The 20,986-nt window shown below is 40.5% G+C and overlaps 1 protein-coding gene across 1 annotated transcript in view; it reads right to left on the bottom strand.

The window, feature by feature from the left end:
• Nucleotides 1-19,584, bottom strand: part of LOC109406399 (la-related protein 1) — a 52,018-nt gene extending 32,434 nt beyond the window's left edge. The window contains exons 1-2 of the mRNA XM_062847312.1: nt 18,279-19,584; nt 1,201-2,359 (exon numbers count right to left, since the gene is read on the bottom strand). Of these exons, the coding sequence (XP_062703296.1) occupies nt 1,201-2,010 (810 nt within the window). The 5' untranslated portion in view covers nt 2,011-2,359; nt 18,279-19,584. The remainder of the gene's footprint in view (nt 1-1,200; nt 2,360-18,278) is intronic.
• Nucleotides 19,585-20,986: the final 1,402 nt, after the last annotated feature.

The raw sequence follows: 20,986 nt of genomic DNA, 5'->3' as shown, positions 1-20,986 counted from the left end.
AGAAATTTGGAAAGATTCCTTCCAAGGATCTGGAGAGATTTCTACTAGGAATCTGGAGAATTAGTAAAAAGTAGTAGCTTATCCTAGTGTTTATCAAAATACGTGTTTTCGAGAAGCTCTATAAGCTTGTAAGTTCGAATTTCTTGAGAATTTCAGGATCTCTCCAGATCCTGTAATTCCACTGGAAAACACAAGTTGAATCTGCTTGTCAGTGTCCAGGCATTACGTGAACAAGGAATGAAAAAAAAACGAAACGTTATCTTCCGAAATGGGAACCTTCGATCGAGAAACAACAGCCACAAAGTAACAAAAATCATCCACGCGATTGCGGTCTTATCGCACGAACTTCAAATCGAAACCAGACATCTCCTAAGTTGCATTTGGCGAATAGTACCATGCTACACCACGCTGCTATCACTTATTCTTACTATTTAGCCGTTATCGTGCAACCAGCCAATGAAAAGACGTCACCGCTATTTACCATCGAGAAAACAACAATATTCTGTTCCTTAGGAATACCGATTGCCAATAGAACGCTCATTTGCACCGTGAAATTGAAACTTTCCAACAAACAACAGCGCGACACTGTTGGCACAGCTGAACAAAGTGCGAACAAAAAATACAACCCGACACTCTTCCGAGACGAACACGGAATCGGCGCTGAAATCGACAAATTTCAAAACCGCGATCGGAAACTGCATCACCTTGAGCGATGGTCAAGGCGCCGAGAAATGCAAAAGTCGTCGTCACATGGCAGACGTCATTTTTTTTTTGGTGGAACCACGTGGTTTTCGACAAATTTTCAACGTCGGCGGCGCTTCCATATCATCATCGGTTGTGTCTTCTTCGTCATATTACCAGCATTGTCTCGTCGACGAAAAAGAGGTTTTTGTCGGACGGCAGGCGTCACACATGCAGCCCACCACGCGAACGATTCAACGGACGTCCAGATGTGTGTCGTTTACACTACTTTAAACCGAACGCGAGAAGGTGTTATCAAAACGGAGCAGCAAAAAATGGAATCGATTCAACTAGGATTGAGCTGAAACCTTCTTACACCAGTAAACCTGTGAGGAGAGAAGGTTTCGACATACTTAAACTTAAACAAGTTCTTCGTGTGGTTTTAAACATCTCTCTGCATATAAGAAGTGATTTTCGTACCCTTCCCCAAAGAAAATAATAACAAAAACGATCACCTACCTTCCACGCATTCACCTTGGGCAGCGGTGCTTCCACAAACTTTTTCGGCGCTTCCTTGTCGGATCCGTCCTCGCTGCTGACCTGCTTGGATGCCGCACTCGTCTCACCCGCCGCCAGTGCTTCCTTTTCCGGATTTTTGTCCTCCTTCTCGGCTTCCACACCGCCGCGTGACCCGCGACCACCTCCTCGTCTCCTCTCGCCTGGTTTCTTCTTGTTACCGTCCTTTTTCGCTGGAGGACCACCACTGGCGGCACCACCCTCGGACGGTTCCTTAGCCGGACCACCAGATGTAGCTGCTCCTGCATTAGCACCAGCACCACCACCGCCTCCGCCACTACCCCTACCGGAACGGCGGGATGATTTGGAAGGTGGCTTACCTCCCGCCTGCTGTTCTTCACCTCCGCTCTTGGCCGCAGCCGCTGCGGCAGCCTTCTGCCTGGAACGTCGGTCTCTTTTGCTGTGGGACACTACCGGGACAAAGCTGGCATCGTCTTCGGCATCTTCCCCACCGCCACCGCCACCACCACCACTACCGGCAGTGGGTCCCGCCGTAGCTCCAGTGCCGACATCCTTACCGGCTGGGGCGTCCGGTGTCTTGGCGGCACTGGGACTGGGGGCTTGTCCCGACGTGGTCGGCTTTTCGGTGGTGGTGCGAATGTTCTCCTTGTTTTCGTTCTGCTGCTTCTGTTGTTGTTTTTGGTTTTGATCCTTGATGTTCAGCAGCACATTCGCGTAGGATGAACTTGAACCGGTGTTGTTATTGTTGTTGGGATTGCTAGCGCCAGTTTCTGTCGAAACGTGTGAAGCCATTTTTACTGGGGTGGTTGTGTTTTTCTACTTTTGCTTTTTTGGATTTATGTTTTATTGCTCTTTACTTCTTCTATCCTGTTCTCGACCGACGATGGATGATGATGATGTGCGTTGAGTCGAGAGCGAGATCTCCTCAATGCACCACACCACGCACTCTGCAGGCACTGCGCTTACCTAGAGCTAGACAGCGTGGTCTACGATCTAGAAAGAGGGGTGTGTGCGGTAGGTGATAATGTGACGGAACGAGGGAGGATTGTCGTGTCTTGCACGCAATGCTCGGTTCCTGCTCGTAGTCGATGGGGGATTTTACTGGTGCAATAACAACAGTAGTAGCAGCAGAGATGGTTCTCTGGGGAAGAGATTAAAAGGAAATAGGTCAGTAAACGTTGTGTAATAAAGTGAAGGTCGACTTATGTCCTACTGAGGGTAATCCAAATATAAAATAAGAGTCTAGACAATTTTTAATTATTATTTTTAACTAAAGAGCTTATACAGACAAACACTCTAATCTACTCGATTTCTTTTTGAATTTTGGGTCTATAGGTATAGCAGGTATGAAATTTTCAAATGTCTTCACAAGGCTTTGGTATAAAATTAATGTCAAAGTTTATGCCATGTTCTCACGTAGCTTTATATGAAGGAATATACCTTGAGGTCATCCAGCACGGTTCTCTCCAGAGCTTCCATGACAATTTTAAGGGGTTTTCCCAAAATTTCCTAAGTAAGTTCCTCAGATTTATTTTCTCACAGGAATTATTCTACAAATTCCTCCAGGTGTTCCTCGAAAAATTCAACAGAAGTTCCTCGACAAGTCCCCGAGGACTTCCTCGGGAATTCCTCCAGGAGCTCTTAGGAAATTCATCCACGAGATTTTCGGGAACTTCTGTAGAAGTTCATCGGAGATTCCTCTAGGAACTCTTAAGGAATTCCACAAGAAGATCCTTGGGAACTCCTTCAGAACATCTCTCAGGAGTTTCTCGAGAATTCATCAAGGAGATCCTTGGAGATCCTCCAGGAAGCCCTCGGCAATTCTTACAATAGTTCCTTGGGAATTTCTGTCGGAGTTCCTCGGCATTTTTTCCGGAAGTTTATCGGGAATTCCTCCAGAATCTCATCGGGAATCCCTTCAGAATTCCTCCTGAACATCCTTGGGAATTGTTCCAAAAGTTCCTCGGGATTTCCTATATAAGTTTGGCAAGAATTCCTTCAGAAGTTTCTCGAGAATTCTTTCAAGAGCTCCTCTGCATTTTTTTCAAGAAATTCCCTTGAAATTTCCCCAGGATGTTCCTCATAAATTCCTACAGCAGTTTCTCGGGAATTCCTGCAGGAGAACCTCGGGAGTTCCTACAGAAGATTCTCGTGAGTTTTTCCAGGAGTTGCTCGGGATTTCCTGCAGGAGAACCTTGGAAGTTCCTCACGGAGCTCCTCGGTAATTCTTCCAGGAGTTCCATAAGAATTCCTCTAGGAGATCCTCGAGAACTCCTTCAGATGATAATCGAAAAATCCTCCAGGAATTTCTCGAAAATTCCCTCAGGAGATCCATGGAGGAAATCGACGAGAATTTCTCCAAAAGATCTTCAACAATTCCTTCAGCAGTTTCTTCAGAATTCATTCAAGGATCCTCAGGAATTCCTTCAACAGATCCTCCGGCATTTCTACAGGAGATCCTCGGTAAATTCCTTCCAGGAGTTCTTCGGGAATACTTGCAGGAGTTCCTCGGGAATTCCTCCAGAAGTTTATCGAGAATTCCTTCAGGAATTCATTAAGCAGTTTCTCGGGAAAACCTCCAGGAGTTCCTTGGGAATTCCTCGGGAATTTTCCGAGGAGTTACATGTTTCTCGGGAATCCCTCCGAGAATTCCACGAGAATTTCTTCATAGTTTCTCGAGGATCTTTTCCGGCAGTTCCTCGGAAATTCCTCTTGGTCCATAGAAAACCTACTTCTGGAGTTTCCTGGGAATTCTCGACGATTTCCTGGAGGTGTTCATAGATATATCCAGATTAATTTCTGATAAACTCCTGAAACATTTCCAGAGAATCTTCTGGAAGAATTCCCGAGAAAATTCTAGAGGGATTCTTGATGGGCTTCTTTAGGAATTTCCAAGGAGTTCCTAGAGAAATTCCCAAAAAAAATCCTTTGAGAATTATCATGAAACTCCTGGAGGAATTTCCGAACCTCCTAGAGGCATACCCGAGAATCACTTGAAGAATTTCGGAGGAACTGGAGGAGAAAATCCCGAGGAACTCTGGAATAATTTCCGAATAACTCCTAGAGGAATCCCCAAAAAACACCTGGAGAAAATCCGATGATCTCAAGGAGGAATTTCCGAGGAACTCCTAGAAGAATTCCGAGGAATATATGGAGCTATTTTCCAAGAAATTCCCTAACAATTCCTATGGGAATTCTACAGGATCTCTTAGAGGAATTCTTAAGGAATTCCTGAGGAACTCCTGAAAACGTTGTTGGCAAACTCCTGCAAAAAAATCCGAGGAACATCTGTAGAAAATTCCGAGGAATTCATGTAGAACTTCCCGAACCTTTAAAAAAATCTCAAGGAACACCTAAAGGAATTCTCGAAGAACTTTTGAAGTAATTATCGAGGAACTCCTGGACAAATTCCTTCGAAACTCAAGAATGAATTCCCGAGAAACTTCTAGTGGAATTAGAGACAAACCAGCCAAGGGCTGAAAGTCTCTCAAATAAAGATAAATCAATCAATCAATCAATTCTAGTGGAATTCCTGAGGAACTGCTGGGAGAATTTCCGAGGAACTCTTGGAGTAAAGGAATTTTCGAGGAACTTCTAGAAGAGTTTATGAGGAGCTCGAGTGAATTCCCGAAGCGCTCCTTGAAAGAATTCCCGAGCAACTCGTGGAAAAATTTCCGATGAACTCTGGAAGAATTCCCGAATAACTCCTGGAGGAATCTCAAAAAACTCCAGGAAGAAATTCCCGAAGAATACATGATGGAATTTTCTGGAAACTCCTGAAAGGGTTCCCGAGGAACTGCTGGAGGAATTTCTGAGGAATTTATGTAGGATTTCTCGATGAACTCCTGGAAGAATTTTTGAGGAACTCCTGAAGGAATTACCCAGGATCTCCCGGAGCAATTCCCGAGGAGCTCCTAAAATAATTAGAGAAACTTCTGAAGAAATTCCCGAGGAACTCCCGGAGAAATTCCCTTGGAACTCCAGAATGAATTCCCGAGGAACTCCTGGAGGAATTCCTGAGTAATTCCTGTATGAATTACCGAGAAACTCCTGGTGAAATTCCTGAGAAACTTCTAGGAAAATTTCCTAGAAGCTCTTGGAGGAACCCTTAAAGGAATTCCCGAGGAATTTGTAGAGAAATTCCCAAGGAGCTCCAGAGGAATTCCCGAGGAACTCCTTGGAGAAATTCTCGAGGAAATCTTGAAGGTATTCTCTAGGATTTCTTGATGATTTCCCGAGGAACTCCTGGAAGAATTTCCGAGGAACTGCTGCAGTAACTACCGAGGAACTCCTAAAATAACTTCTGAAGTAATTCCCGAGAAACTCCCGGAGAAATTCCCTAGGAATTCCAGGATGAATTCACGAGGAAGTCCTGGACGAATTTCCGAGGAACTGCAGGAGGAATTCCCGAGGAATTCCTAAAGGAATCCTCGATGAACACCTTATTCCCGAAAAACTCCAGGATGAATTCTCGAGGAACTCCTGTAGGAATTTCCGAGGCTATCCTGAAAAAAAAAATCGCAAACTTCTGGAGGAATTCCCAAGGAACTGAAAGAATACCTGAGATACTTCAGGTGGAATATCCGAGGAACACCTGGAAGAATTCCTGAGAAACTTTTAAAGGAATTCTTGATGAAATCCTGAAGAAATTCCCATGGAACTTCTAGAGAGATTCTCGAGGGACTACTGGAGGAATCCTAAACTGCGAAGTTCTGGGGAAAATTTTCGAAAAAAAACTTGGTAACTTCTGCAACCTCTGTTTTTGGAGATTTTCGAAAACTTAGAGAATACCCAGTTGAATTGTCAGGAGTTTTTTTGATAAAAATATTATTTTCTACAAACAATTGCTGATAAAAAATAATCCAACAGTTCACCATACTTTCTGGAAATTTCCATAAAATGGTGTTCATCTAATTTGATTCGTATTTTAACTGAAAAATGTTTAAAAATTTCCGCCAATATGAAGACCGAATAATTTGTAAGTTTAAGGTTTCAAAAGTTTAAAATATTATCTACAAAAATTGAAACGCATTTCATCTGAAATTGTTCCAAGATTTGAATTATTGGTTAAGATTAACAATTGTTAACATAAATAAAATTGATATTATTTTTCAGCTTTCAAAAGTCTTCAAAAGTCTGCACAAAATTTGAAATGTTTTCACAAAAATAAATGTCTTCACAGAACTTTAAATATCTTCAATTTGAAGACATGGCTTCACATCTGGCATTCCCGAGGTATAGGGCATCCATACCTATATTTGTCTATAGGTATGGGGCATCCATTAGGTACGTCACGCAAAAAATGGGAATTTTTGACCCACCCCCCCCCCCCCTTCGTACGGGTTTTTCCTATACCTGATACATTGCTTGTCACACTTTCACAAACCCTCCTTCCCCCTAGGATCGTGACGTACTTAATAGATGACCTCTATATTAAGGGTCTGTTACAATTGGAGAATTGAAATTAATTTTCAATTAAATTTGACAGTTCGATAATTATTTCCTTAGGAGAAGTGTCAAGTTGAGGTGTCGAACTGTCAAATTTAAGTAAAAATTAATTTGATTTCGCCAATTGGAACAGACCATAAATAGCATTACCTACCATGAGCATGAGCATTGGTGACCGTACACTTCGTAGTTGCTACTCCGTGATTGACTTGAGCTAGCGAAATTGCACAGAAGGAATCAATACGCTTGGGGCATGGGAGTTGCCACCATCCTCAATGTATACGTTTCGAGATCTCAAATTATATTGGGTCAATAACGGCGCTGGCCACGTCCTTACGGTCAACCGGGGAAGGGAAAGAATGTTAGTTCGACAACCGTTGTTACTAGAGGTTGTATGTACTACTGGACCCTCCACAGTTATCACGGGAAAGAATTTTGTTAGAAGGGAGGGATTGATAGTTGCATAGATCAAGGACTCATTTTGGTAGACGATGCGATCCATGCAACCGTACAATATACACACAAATGTAAGCATATATATATATATATATAAATGAATTTCTGTCTGTCTGATGGGAGGTTTTTTGGACCGTGGAAAATTCTTCTGGTGGTTCGAGACCCCTGTCTTCATTAGAAGGGAGCCTCACATACAAATGAAACAAAATTTCTACATTACTCGAAGACTTGGAACATAAAAAAACCGCAGTACAGGCAAAACACTTATCGGATCGCTTGTGTTCTAAGAATAAATGTAGCGCCCTAACCTAAAATTACCTGTTCTTACGAATTGCAAAATTTGTAATTGAAATAGTTACGGAATGACGAAAACGGGGTTTCAATTATTTTTCGATTATATTTGATTATCAATTCTAAAACGTGGATAGATAACCTTAGAATGGTGCGTTGCGATGTAAGATCTACCAAATCAAACCAATGATGCAAAATATCACCTCACGAATGCTCAATCAACTTATCAATATTTTTTTTTTTTTTTTTTTTTTTTGAAGGGTGACCAGGTGGAGCTGCAGGACATCTGATAGCAAAGCCTGGACCCTTTTCCAACTTTCCCCCTACTAGGACCAATACTCACGATGGACTAGACGATGTCGTCAACTTGAGCAAAGTGTGTAGTAATTAGCATTGGGTCGTAGTAGTTTTTAAAAATACTGTCTTTTCCCATCGCAATAGTGTTTTGATCGAATGGAAGCTCCAAAGATGATTTGATAATTGAACAATATTTCAATAATCGAAAATCTCCGAGGTCACTGGACAACATTCAGAGATAAAAAAGGGTGTCTATGGCTATGTTAACGCCTTCAGAGTACTATTCTTAAGAAATATACAAAGAGCAAAAAGAAAAAAAAATGTGTCGTAGCTAATTTTTAAACATTTGATATTTCTGAAAATTATTCGAAGACAGTTACCAGAGCTAGCGTTTTTAGCCGATATGGGCAACTAGTTTTTCTGACAGCTTCCCCAAACAATATTCAGATGATATCCTCAATTATTTTATAATACATTCTGAAAATTATTTCAAGCTGATTACCAATAGTGTCAATAACCGATGTTAGTCATTGACAGCACCAGCATCATCTCCAAATAACTCTCATATTAGTGTTAGATAACACTTTTTGAGCTTCCATTCGATATTGTAAAGAAATTTGTCAAACCCTATTTGTCAAAATATTGTCAATAATGTATCAAATTGTGTTCCTAATTTCGCTAGTCGTATTCTGCATATCTGTGATCATCTCAGTCCAAAGTAATATTATATCCAGCGTAACCCTTTACATTGTCAACCGTCCTAAGTCCTAACTAAATTCCTGCTTATTTTGATCAGTGAAATAATACCGTCTAAGATATAAAAACAAAAAAGTTCAGTCAACTGATTTTTGTCAAAAATAAAAATGATAATGATTTTTGTTAACTTTTATAAATTCACAAAACCCATAAAAATAAGAAATACAAATATAAACTCCTATAATCAACAGTTTTATCTTTCCCTAATCAGTCCATAATTTTCTAATTGTAATGAATCTAATCTGTAAGGCTGTAAGTCAACTTATCCTAGCGTCCTGTGTACTTTCGATTTCAAGTAATGAATGATGAGTGTAACGCAGAGGCCTCCCCTACCCACTCTTGCGTTACGTTAAATTTAACAATTATTGTTAAATTGGAGAAAATTCAATGAATACAAAGATTAGGTCTATACAAGCTGAATTATAACTTGTCTTGAACTTGTGATAAATGCACAACGGATACTCCTTTGGTTCCCATTAGCACTTACGGCCGATTCCTTCACTTGCGCTCAACTCGTAAACCAGATATATCTAGCTCAAAGTCCAAGCGGTGGTGAATAAACTGGCACTAAAGTGCTAATGGGTTAAGCCCTCCCATCGCGTCAAGATTGAATATCCAGGGGGAGGGCAGTTGATTGCAATAAAATTTTAAAATAATAAAGATTGCTTGTCAACTATTATGTATTTGTTCCACCTACAAATACTATGAAAAATGTTCAAATTCGTTCAATTGTCCTATCGGTCCTACCTAGATAAACCATGTCATTTTCTCAAGCGTAGCCTAGAAATGTCAACCTAGTCATACACAAGTAACGTTGTTCAGTTAGAAAAAGCAGTCAGTTTTTGTCCAAAATGTCACGTCGAACGCATTGACGTCAACAATGCGTTTAAGTGTTCGCACGTTAGCTTCGAATCTATCAGCACAATTAAGTGCTGCAAATCTCCTTCCCACTATTAATTCTTCGGTCGATTTTAATTGCTTTATTTAAAGAAAATATGACCAACTAACATTCTAAAAATTCGAAAAAGCGACTATGACATTAATGAATTACTAATCAAAATCAACCGAGAAACGTGGGAAATAGAGCCCAAACAACATTAGGAAGTCAGCTGGCTGTAAAAGGTTCCAAAACCTGTCACAAATCCTACAATACTTTTATTAGGATTTGTAACGATCATCAAAATCTTCTTAAATCCAACCGACTTGGAACTATTGCTTGGAAATAGACTCTAATGAGCCCTGGCGGATCCTCCATGTTTATCGAGCATGTCTGATGCATATGATCAGCCATACTCCATCTGCAGCAGCCGGTTCTTGATGAACCGTTGGAGGCGCATTAAAGTGTTGAAAAGGTGATATGTTTCACTAAAGAACACTACATTACAATAATCAAAATGAAACTCCTTCACTTTAATACCGTCAACCCCTGCGAACTTGGCCAGGGAAAATTAAAATTAAAATTAAAATTAAAATTAAAATTATTATTTTTTTTTTTTTTTTTCAAAGTGATTACGGCGGTAGCAACACTGTGCTTATGTTCTACACCGCACCCTTTCCCTACATTTGCTTCTAGGAGCCTCTATTTTTGTTTCAACACACAGAAGTACGTAGGCATATCGTGGCCCAAGTCGACACTGTTTTGGCCTGCGTTGAACAAAAATAGTTTTAATAAAAGTTTCCCCTTTTTTTTCTTTTTTTCAATTGGTTTTTTTGTAGTATGGTCCATGTATTTAGTTAGGTTCTTGTCAATTTGTCAGTTATTCGAAGTAGATCTCCAAGGTAATAGTCAATTAAGTCATTCTGATCTGTTCTATCATAGCAGCTTTAGTCTTTGCTTTATTGAAGTGTAGTTTTATTGGAAATATGCTGAATGTCGTTATTAAAAAGAGACGTTTGGAACTGTGTCCTGCTAGTTGTTCCGTCATGCACATACGTCATGTCTTAATAATGCCTAGGAGATTAACAAAAACACGTGTGTTCGGTCAGATGTTCATTGCGTAGAAAGTCAAGGAAAAAAGGTTCCTTTATTGTCAGTTGTTATGTAAGCCTCGCTTGAAGCACTTCCCGTGAGAACCCTGTCATCTATACACCAACTAATCCGTAACTTAGTACACAGCTAAATACTATACTGTCAACTGGCGAAAAGCCTACGAGTGAATATTAAAAAATGAATAATAATGCTGTCTAGCGCATTGTTTCCTATCGGCCACTATTTTAGTCTAGTCCCAACTTTAAGCTTTTTTTCAATCTTAGCGTCTAGATACTTTTAGATAGATTCATCGAATCAGTCGAACCCCTATGTTAAAATATAGTCGGTTCTGTGTCAAATTGTTTTCTTGATTTCGCTAATCGTTTTCTACTTCTCTGTGTTCAGCTCTTGTGTTTTTAAATTGTCATCGGTCTGAGATCCACAGAAACATGTAACTGAACTTCTGATATTTTTCTGTTGTTGTCATAACACCATCTAAGAGATAAACAAAAATACGCCAAGTTGGTCAGTTGATTGTAATAAAACAAAAATTGCTTGTCAGCTATTATGTATTCATCCCCTACAAATACTATGAAATATATTCAAATTCGTTCAATTGTCCTGTCGGTCCTACCTAGATAAACCATGCCATTTTCTCAAGCGTAGCCTAGAAATGTCAACCTAGTCATACACAAGTAACGTTGTTCAGTTAATAAAAAGCAGTCAGTTTTTGTCCAAAATGTCACGTCAAACGCATTGACGTCAGCAATGCGTTTAAGTGTTCGCACGTTAGCTTCGAATCTATCAGCACAATAAAGTGCTGCAAATCTCCTTCCCACTCTAAATTTTTCGGTTGATTTTAATTGCTCTATTTAAAGAAAATATAACCAAGTACCTAACATTGTAAAACTTCTAAAAAGCGACTATGACATTAATAAATTACTAATCAAAATCAACCGAGAAACGTGGGAAATAGAGCCCAAATAACATTTTGAAGTCAGCTGGCTGTAAAAGGTTCCAAAACCAGTCACAAATCCTATAATACTTTTATTAGGATTTGTAACGATCATCAAAACCTTCTCAAATCCAACCGACTTGAAACTATTGCTTGGGAATAGACTCTACTGAGCCCTGGCGGTTCCTCCGTGTTTATCGAGCATGTCTGATGCATATGATCAGCCATACTCCATCTGCAGCAGCCGGTTCGTGATGAACCGTTGGAGGCGCATTAAAGTGTTAAAAAGGTGATATGTTTCACTAAAGAACACTACATTACAATAATCAAAATGAAACTCCTTCACTTTAATACCGTCAACCCCTGCGAACTTGGCCAGGGACGAATGCTCAATCAACTTATCAATATTGTATCTTTATCGCTTGCGATTGAACTGTACACTGCTCAGCGATGACCAGAGGCAAAGAGGTGGTAAAACGAACATGATGTAACTCACAAACGATTTTGCACACATCTGTCAGTGCCGCCAGATGCTCACCCGAGCAGCCGAACAACACCGAATGGGTTGGGTTTAGAAACTACGGCACGAACGCTCGACACGCACACAGAAGCAACATTTGCATGTACCGACACCACACCAATAAAGTTTCCAGCCAACGATACTTCGCGATAAGCTAATCGAAAAGCATCGAAAGCGATGAAAAGACAGGCTTGGTTGAACACAACAGTTCAACGGCGAAAACGAGCAGCCAACAATGATGATCAGCGTTGAGTCTGTTCGTGTGCTATTCGTATGGGAGGTTGGTTTGATAAAACGAGGTAGGGTGAAAACGTATTCGTTGATGAAAGCGAATCGCATCATTTCGCGAATGTTTTCACCAAATAGCAAGCGTACCGTATAGGGTAATTGTTCCCTTCGTTGTGGTAGTACCTAATGTTGCGGTAGGGGCAATTGAGCACTTTTTCGACTGAAATGTTACCAAAAGGCATTTTTAATAGATGTATTATGCTTAAATTATGAGATTGCACCATTTGTGTGCTTAAGATTTGCCCAAAAACCTATTTAAAAAAATATTTTCCTTAAAATGTTTGCTGCTGTGTTCCTATTGTTGCGGTATCCCATATGATTTCAATGGGATACCGTAACAATAGGAACCAAAATTAAATTTTACCTCCATAATAGGAACAGTGTGCCTAATGTTGTGGTAAGCGATTTCTGATCGAAAACAGAGAGAAACGATAGTTTTTATATTTTTCCAAGCAAATTTGGATAGAAAACTACCAACTAACGTTTTGCAACCCTTTATTAGATGGTACGGTCATTGTTTTTTAAATGAATTTACCTAAATACCGCAACGATGGGCACACTTACCCTATTCCAAGATCAAAGTTTGATGTATTGTTTTGTGTTTTGTAGTATTTTTGTTTCAATGTACTGATAATTAACATTTTATTTCGGCAGGATGCAGGTAAATTTATTGTACGGTATAAATAATATTGTAAAAATATGTAACTGTGGCGAGCGTATCACTAATAATGTAGCTTATTTGACGTACGATGTTAATATTACAGCATCCGCTCGATAACTGACTGCTATTTAACTGGACTGCTTTTTAACTGGGCGCTCGATAACTAGGCCAACGTCCAGTTAAAAAGCAGTTGTCTGTCAAAAATAAACGAAATTTAACCTCACATTTTGCAAATCAGTGAACAAAACAAAATATAACAATAGCCTCCGGCTCCGGGAGCTCAGTCCAGTTATCAAGCGGCGCTCGCTAACTGAACTTTCGTCAAAGCCCAGTTATCGAGCGGAAGCTGAATTTTATATTTCAGATTAACAACCGAAGAATCTAGTGATTCAACCAAATGCCATCAAGACGACGAGGAAACCAGGATGGATTGGGCAGACAAATGATTCGAAGCAGTCTAACAATGGTGTGCATGAACGTTGACCAAGCGTATCCTTTGGAGTCTACCCTTCCACTAACAACACCCAAATTCCCGTGACACCTAGGCCTGTGAGATCGTAGAGCTGTCTACATTGTTTATAGGTGTCCAAAACTAACCATCCTTTCCCATCCCTCAGCAGTCGCAAGGACGTGGCCAGGACAGTGCTCGACCATTGGAGGATTGCGTCAGTCTTGTCTAAGAGTCAGAGATTAGTCCCAAATCTTTGTGTTTTGGTTCGGACGGGAAGGAGGCAACCCTCATAACAGTGGTCTAGGACTGTACCACCTACGAATTTGTGCGACTCGCTTAATGCTATAATGCTTATGCTAATATGTATTTGATTATCAATTCTAACTCCTCCAGAAATCACTTGAAACTCTCTTGAAAGCATCGTAAAACCTCCTAAAACTCCCTGAAACACCCTTAACCAGGGTGGCCACTAAATATCAGTTTTGAAATTCCCGTCTTTTTCCCGGTTTTCCCGGTACGATTTCTGAAATTTTCCCGGTTTTTAAAATGCATTTTTTTTAGTAGGTAACGCCCAATTTTCGTATCATATGGATGATAAGTACCATGTAAAAATGCACTTGCAATCCTGTGAATACTATGTACTAGATAGTTTAATATTATTCTTGACGTAATGCATATATGGAAAAAATAGAAGTACATAACTACCAATGATGACATAAAAGGCGTATGCTACACAATTACTTACAACATATTTTCATTCAGCTCCAAATAGTGCATAATTCAAGCTTTCCCTCACTCATTATTTTACTTATTTTCTTGTACTTAAAAAAACAAGTGTAGAAGTGGTAGCTAACTATGACAGATCTATAATATTTAAGATGTGCATATAAAATCAGCAAAGGTCGCACTCGATTATCTGGGACATGGAGGATAATCGAAATCGAACCATTCTTTTTTTAATTTTATTCATTAGCGTAGGTGCCCTAACGCAACTTCATTGGTGTTGTTTCCGGGGATTCCTCCAGGATGTCTAACTGAGTATTCCCCCAAAAACTTACATCTGGAGATTCTTACAAAGTTTTGTCCGAGATTTCATCTTTCGATTACTCCAAAAATACTATCTTGGATTTCTTCAGTAACTTCTGTTAGCGATTCCACCTTGTATATCTTTTGTGGATTCCTCTAGATTTCTTAATCGTCCATAACTAGCGCGGTTGGCCACCACCGCCAGCACCACGCTAATACTGAACACAAAAAGCGAGATTTTTTCAACGTGTTGTACAAAACACAACAGCGCGATCGCTCGAGGGTTAATGGATTTATTCTGGAAGAGGTTTTTTTAGGGAATTTAGGATTTTAGTCAGTCTGCTGGCAATTAGGGAATAGAACTTTTGGTCTGGGATCATGAATTCGATCTAGGGATTTCTCCTGGAACTCCTGAAGGATTCCCAAAAGAATCTCCCACATGTCTAGAAGGTTTCCCAAGGAACTCTTGGAAGAGTTCTTGATTACAAAACTCCCGCAGTAGTTTGATTTTCAGGATTCTGGAGTATTTCCAGAAATAGCTATCGTAAAGTTTTTGTAAGAAATTTTGGGACATCATCCAGAAGGAACTCCTGGGTGATTTGCAGAGGGAGCTTCTGAAGGATGCCCAAAAGCAACTCCTGGAGCAACTCCAAAAGCAACTTTCATAAGCAACTCCTGGACGTTTCTTTGAACAAACTCCTGGAGGGTGCCCAAGAAGAACTCTTGAAGGAAACGCAGTAAAAAAACACTGGAGAAATTACAAAAGCAAATATTAAATAAAGATAAAATTCAGCAAAATCTCTTGGAAGTTTTCAAAATCAAAGTTTCAGAAGGCACTCCTGCAGAAATCGTGCAAAGAACTCGTGGAGATGGATGAGTAACAGAATGATATCCTGGAGAAACACCAGAAGAAACTCTGTAAAGAATCCCAGAAAGAACTCCGATTGATTTCTAAAAAAAGCTTTCGGAGGAATTCCAGAAGAAAATTCTAGGGAAACCCCAGAGGAAGCTCCAGGAAGAAAAGGAAAAATTTTCTGGAGGGATTTCATAAAAATAATCTGGGAAAAATTCCCGTAGGAAATTTTGAAGATTGGAGCAACTCCTGTTACAATTGCGGAAGGAAAATTTTGATGAATCTTAAAAGGAACTCTTGAATAAATTGCAATAGGTTGTCTTGATTAAAACCCAGTTTAGTGGTTATGATTTTCTTATCTGTTAAGATTCCTGATGAAATTTCTGAAAGAGTCCCTGAAAAAAAAAACTAGAATAAATTTGAGAAAGGACACGGGTTAATCCAAAAAGAAACTTTTGAAAAAATCTCAGATGTAGGAAACTCTTTCCTCGAAAAAATCTCATCGAATTCCAAGAGATAATCAAGCGGTACAAAAACCTAGAGGAATTCTAGAAGAAACTTCTTGAAGAATCCCAAGTTCTGTTTAAGGGAAATTCCAAGTGATTGCACAGGCGAATTTCTTGGGATTTCGTAGAAGTATCCCAGGAGTATTTTGGTTTGGCTTTGATTTTGCAGATTTTCGATGAGGTGTAAACATTCAAATATGCACATCAAGTTACTCTTAACAACAATTCTCCCGGTTATCATTTCAAATTCCCGGCTTTTTCCCGCTTTTTTCCCGGTCGTTCCGAATTCCCGTCTTTTTCCCGGTTTTCCCGTTTTTCCCGGTTCGGTGGCCACCCTATAACTTAACCCTCCTGGTGCAAAACTTGACCAAAACCGTACACTACGTCAGCGAGCTGTTCCCAACGTGATGCATTAGGAAGGTTAAATGCCCCAAAAGCATCCTTGAAGAGCATCCTAAAATCTCCTGAAATCCACGAAAACCTCTTAGAAACCCTTTGAAACTTCTTGACACGCTTTGAAATCCCTCTGAAAACCCTTTGAAACTGAACCACTGAACCCCTTAAAACAACCTTCAAAATTCCCTTAGGCGACTTGAAAGGCCTTAAAACACAGTCCTCGCAAGATTTCACCTAGATTCTTTCCGATATTTCTCAAGGAAGACACTTGAAAATAAAATTCTTGAAGAATCCCTGCAAGAGCTCCCTGCAGCAACTCCTAGAAATCTAAAGAAATCCTAGAAGGGGCACCATAAGGAGCACCCAAATCTCGGGACAATTTCCGTTGGAGATTCCGGGAAAAGTTCCGGGAATAGTCCCGAGAAAAACTGCAGAAAAATAATCTCAGGAAGATATCTCAGCCAGAAATCCTATAAACATCTACGAGGAAAAGCTTGGAAAAAGCTCTGAAAGAAACTACGGAAAGATCACCATGAGAAATATCAGTGATGCTCCTGCAGAATTCCCGAAGGGAAATCTTGAGACAATCTGAGAAGTCCAGAAAAACTCTGAGAAAGATCTCAGGACCAACACCGGAAGCAATATTCTGAGAAAACCGAGAAATACTCCAAGAGAAATCTTAGGAGAAACTTCAAAATAAAATCTGTGAGAAATATATATTTGAGTTGAAAAGGTCGTTAATAAAATAAACAAACAAGCAATCCGCCGAGAAACTCTATCAGAGAGCTCATAGAAAGAATTACAGGGAACTTCAGCAGAAATCCCTGGAGGAACTCCTGCAGAAAAATGGTGAATAACTCATTAGGAAATTCTTGGAGGAGCTCTAGTACAAATCCCATGAATAACTGCTGTAGAAACTTTGGGAGAAATCCCGGGAAAATCTCCTGGGGAGATTCCAATAGGAACAACGGAAGGAATCGCAAAAAGTTTTCAAGAGAAAACCTGAGAGAAACTCAGGTACTTTCGGGATTCTTCCAGATATTCTTTTCTGGTTTGCTTGACGAAAGTAATTCAGGAGTTCCTGGATTTGTTTTTACAAACTCCTTCCAAAATTTCTCTAGAAATTAATTCCGAGATCGCTCTAGGATTACTCCTTCCAAGATTACCCAAGCATTTTTTTCTCCTGAGATTCTTCCAGGCAGTCCTTCCGTGGTTTCTCCACATTTTTTTCTAGTACACTTCTAGTACTTTTTTCAGTGATTCACAGGGAGCTATATCTGAGATTCTTTTTGGGATTACTTGTGAAGTTACCAATAAGGTAACTTCCAGGAGTTTCTTCTGAGATTCCTCAGGAATCCCTTCCAGGATTTATTCTGAAATTTCTTCTTCTAATAGCTTCTGATGAAATCCAGGAGGAACTTGTCTGGAGTATTACCTCCTGGAAAACCTGTAGTAACTTCATAAGGAAACACATGAACAAGAAACTTCATGAAAAAAACGGCAGGAAAATTTCACACAATAGGTACTCCTTAACAAACTTCTGGAGGATTTCCTTTAGAAACATCTGAAAGAATGTAGAATGAACTTCCAGAGGAATTCCAGAAGGATCTGCAGGTATTCCAAACGAAGCTTGAAGGAATCCATAAAAGAGTTCCTAGATAAATCCCAGAAAGAGTTCCTGAAGAAAAATCCTGGAACAATTTCTGAAACTTTGTTTATGTATGTTTCCTTGACCTAATGAAAAGTTTATAACTATAGGCTAACGTTAAACTGAATAAATACTGAATATTCCAACATTTCTAGAAACCTAGTCTTTTATTCACACATTTTTTCAACTCCATCGTCGTTAAAATGCCATCTGTGAGTTATGTGAAACCAAATCTTTGATGAGAATCTGGAATTTGTATATTAGAGCACAGCACAGCCTTCATAAATCACAGCTTAGTGAAAAACATAAATTATTGAATAATTATTACTCTTCAATACGTTATTTTTGAATTTTACCCGATTAATTTCTAGGATGATTCTTTGTGCAGAGTGTGTAGCTCTTTAATTTTATGACAGCGAAACCAAAACCACGCTTTGCACTCCCCCAAAATTCATTCCCGCATGTGTGCCCTAGTAGTGCTCTCTCCCGCACGCAATGACCACCGAAAATTATAACTGTTTATTTTGCGGAACACTCACCTGGCTAGCTAGCTTCTGCTGCGGGTACGGACTCGAAGGAAGGAATGAAAACAAAACCGAAAAGAAAAAGAAATGCGCTGTTCCTTGCTCTTTCTCTCTTTCACCACCCGGACAGCTTCGCAACTGTCAAAAGTTGGACGATGCAGGCAGAGGAAAAAAGAGATCCGAGTCTCGGGGAGGTCGGTAATACAGGCAGACGTGCTCTCTCACTCTCGCGCTGATGTTGTCGGGACTACTTTATCGATCTTTTCGCTCCATGTTGGCCTTTTCTCGGCTCGCTATCTCGCTCACTCCTCGTGTAGCTCAGATGAGGAGGAGGCACCTTGCTGCCGTTCCGGAATTGGCCATTGCGTTGCTGCTCTTTGTGTGATGGAACTGGGGCCGGTTTTTCCTGGGGTAATTGTTTACACGGGGACAGAAGTCTTGTCACAGTCTGAAGGACACGGCACGCCGGATGATAACCACGCAATATTCTTCGCTTGTTTGCACAACACACAATAGTTTACTACCACACTATGAATAGAATCACGATGACATAACTTTGGCTGCTCAGTGGGCCAGAAGCTGCCTGATTTTCCTTCTTCCACGGACGACAGGCAAAACACACCGCAGTAAGGATCGAAGCTGACCACACGCAATTCTTGCTTAAATTGGTTAAAACGCACTCACTCTCGCGAACGATTCTTTTCAGAATCTTGCTTCGCACGTTCCACACGTCTTCCGATAGGTTATTCCGTGCCACAAACTCCCAAAACTATCACCACAAATCGAAACAAAAAAGCACCGAACCACACTTTCCAAACAGGAAGAGCCTTTCGATTTTCTCTTCCCCCTGCGACGATGGATGGGCTCTTCCAAAGGGAACTCTTGCTGGCTGCTGCCCGTTGGTTTTGTTCTTCTTCGCGGTGCTGTTTTTCTGCGGCTGCCACCAGAGGAAAAAAGTGCGAGAAGGTAAGAAGAAAAAGACACACACTTCTCTTCTGCTTCTGCTCACTCTGACCGATCGGACCGCGAGCTCCTGCTCTCCTCGCGATGCACACTTCTGCAGACGAAACGAGTTCGACTTCGAAAACGAGGTGCTGCGCTGCAGATATTTCAATCGATCCTGGCGCAGCCAAACGGGTTCGATTTCGACGCACTTTAGCACACCGGAAATCCCGACACGATGCCGATTCTAGCGAACTGCACTTTACCGTCGAACGGTGGCCAATTTTAGCCAATATTGCAAAATAAATATTTTGTTGTTCCAAAACCACGTTTTGTTGCCCGAGAGCCGAAATGTTAAAGGTGGAGCACAAGTGAAATGCGCACGGTGCCGAGTGAGTGGCGATTGCGTGACAGCGCGAAACTGACAGCATTTGTTTTTTTTGCGGATCGCTTGATGAGATCTTGATGCGGCCCTGGATCAGGTTTTGATAGGGATGCCAATGCACCACAATCCCGCATAGAAATTTACAATGAGCCATTTTACGAGACGTTTCGGATCAGCTGATCGCTCATTTCATGAATGAAAATTTGACAGGAGGTTACGCCCAAGCCCGTGAGTGTTAATATCAATATCAACACTGTTGTCGTTTCGTAAAATAGACTATTCGTGCTATCGCTCTTATCATTAGACGTCCATTCGTGGAATGATTACTACAAAACTAATAATCGTTTTATGATTCGATGATAGGAATTGAAAAATTGACATTATTCAATATTATTTGGGTATCATAACACATATGATAACGATACAGTCAATAATACATTAATCATTTCTAATAAAATCGTTCTGATAAGTTTTCGAGTTTTGTGGACCTTTTTAAGTAAAAGCAATGCAATGGCATAGAATTACTATAGTATGCGTTACTGTTTCGTCATCAGTGATCAAAACACACACTTATAAGCTCGTGTTTAAGTACTTCTGAGCATTAAAAACAACACTGCAGTGAATGCACTATTTTGTTCATGCGAGGAACACTTTGCCACCAAAATCTGCCACACTAAAAAACTGTTTTCATGCCAGCAGCTGCCGTTTCCTAGCTTTGCAATCACTTGAAAGTTTTGTGAAAGCAGGTGATAGCTTACCTTTACCTCGACCTTTACCGACTGCAATAGCATCATAGCACAGACAAACAGACGTAACACTCTGACATTTCCCATCGTACACCGAATTAACGGTATATTTAAAGATTTGATAGTTGGCCAACTGCCCACCCGTGGCGCTCGCATTGTTTTTGTTCGTGTTTGACGTTTGCCCACTACCGCCACCTAGTTCATGGTCGGCCAAACTCAGTCCTTTTAGTATTGGGCGAACAGGTTTCCGGGACTATGATTTGAATCGAAAAATGTTCGTAGTGTTACGTCTGTTTGTCTGTGATCATAGCTTGCTGAAGTGGATTATTTTAAATGTTCCTTTTCACGCAGAATTCTTGTATCACAGCTCCCCCGAAGCTGATGGTTTTCACTAATTGCTATTTCCTCGGCTATTTCACTTTCACAACATCACCGAGTTTCAACCTACCGCGATCACCGATTCATTTTGGCGTACTGCGTAAATACCGCGCAAAGAGTTAGCAAAGGTCGTCTTACACGGTTCGATTCCCGGACAAAACAATAAAAAACGCCGGGGATGTAAACAACGATTCACATAATCGTAGAAATACTCGATAGTGTCCGAGAAGTGCCCACAGGGGTGTGCTTTTTATCTATCGGTAAAACCACAG

This window comes from Aedes albopictus, chromosome 1 (genome assembly GCF_035046485.1).
Source record: "Aedes albopictus strain Foshan chromosome 1, AalbF5, whole genome shotgun sequence".
Classification (NCBI taxonomy): Eukaryota; Metazoa; Arthropoda; class Insecta; order Diptera; family Culicidae; genus Aedes; species Aedes albopictus.
This window is presented reverse-complemented; position numbering and strand designations above follow the sequence as displayed.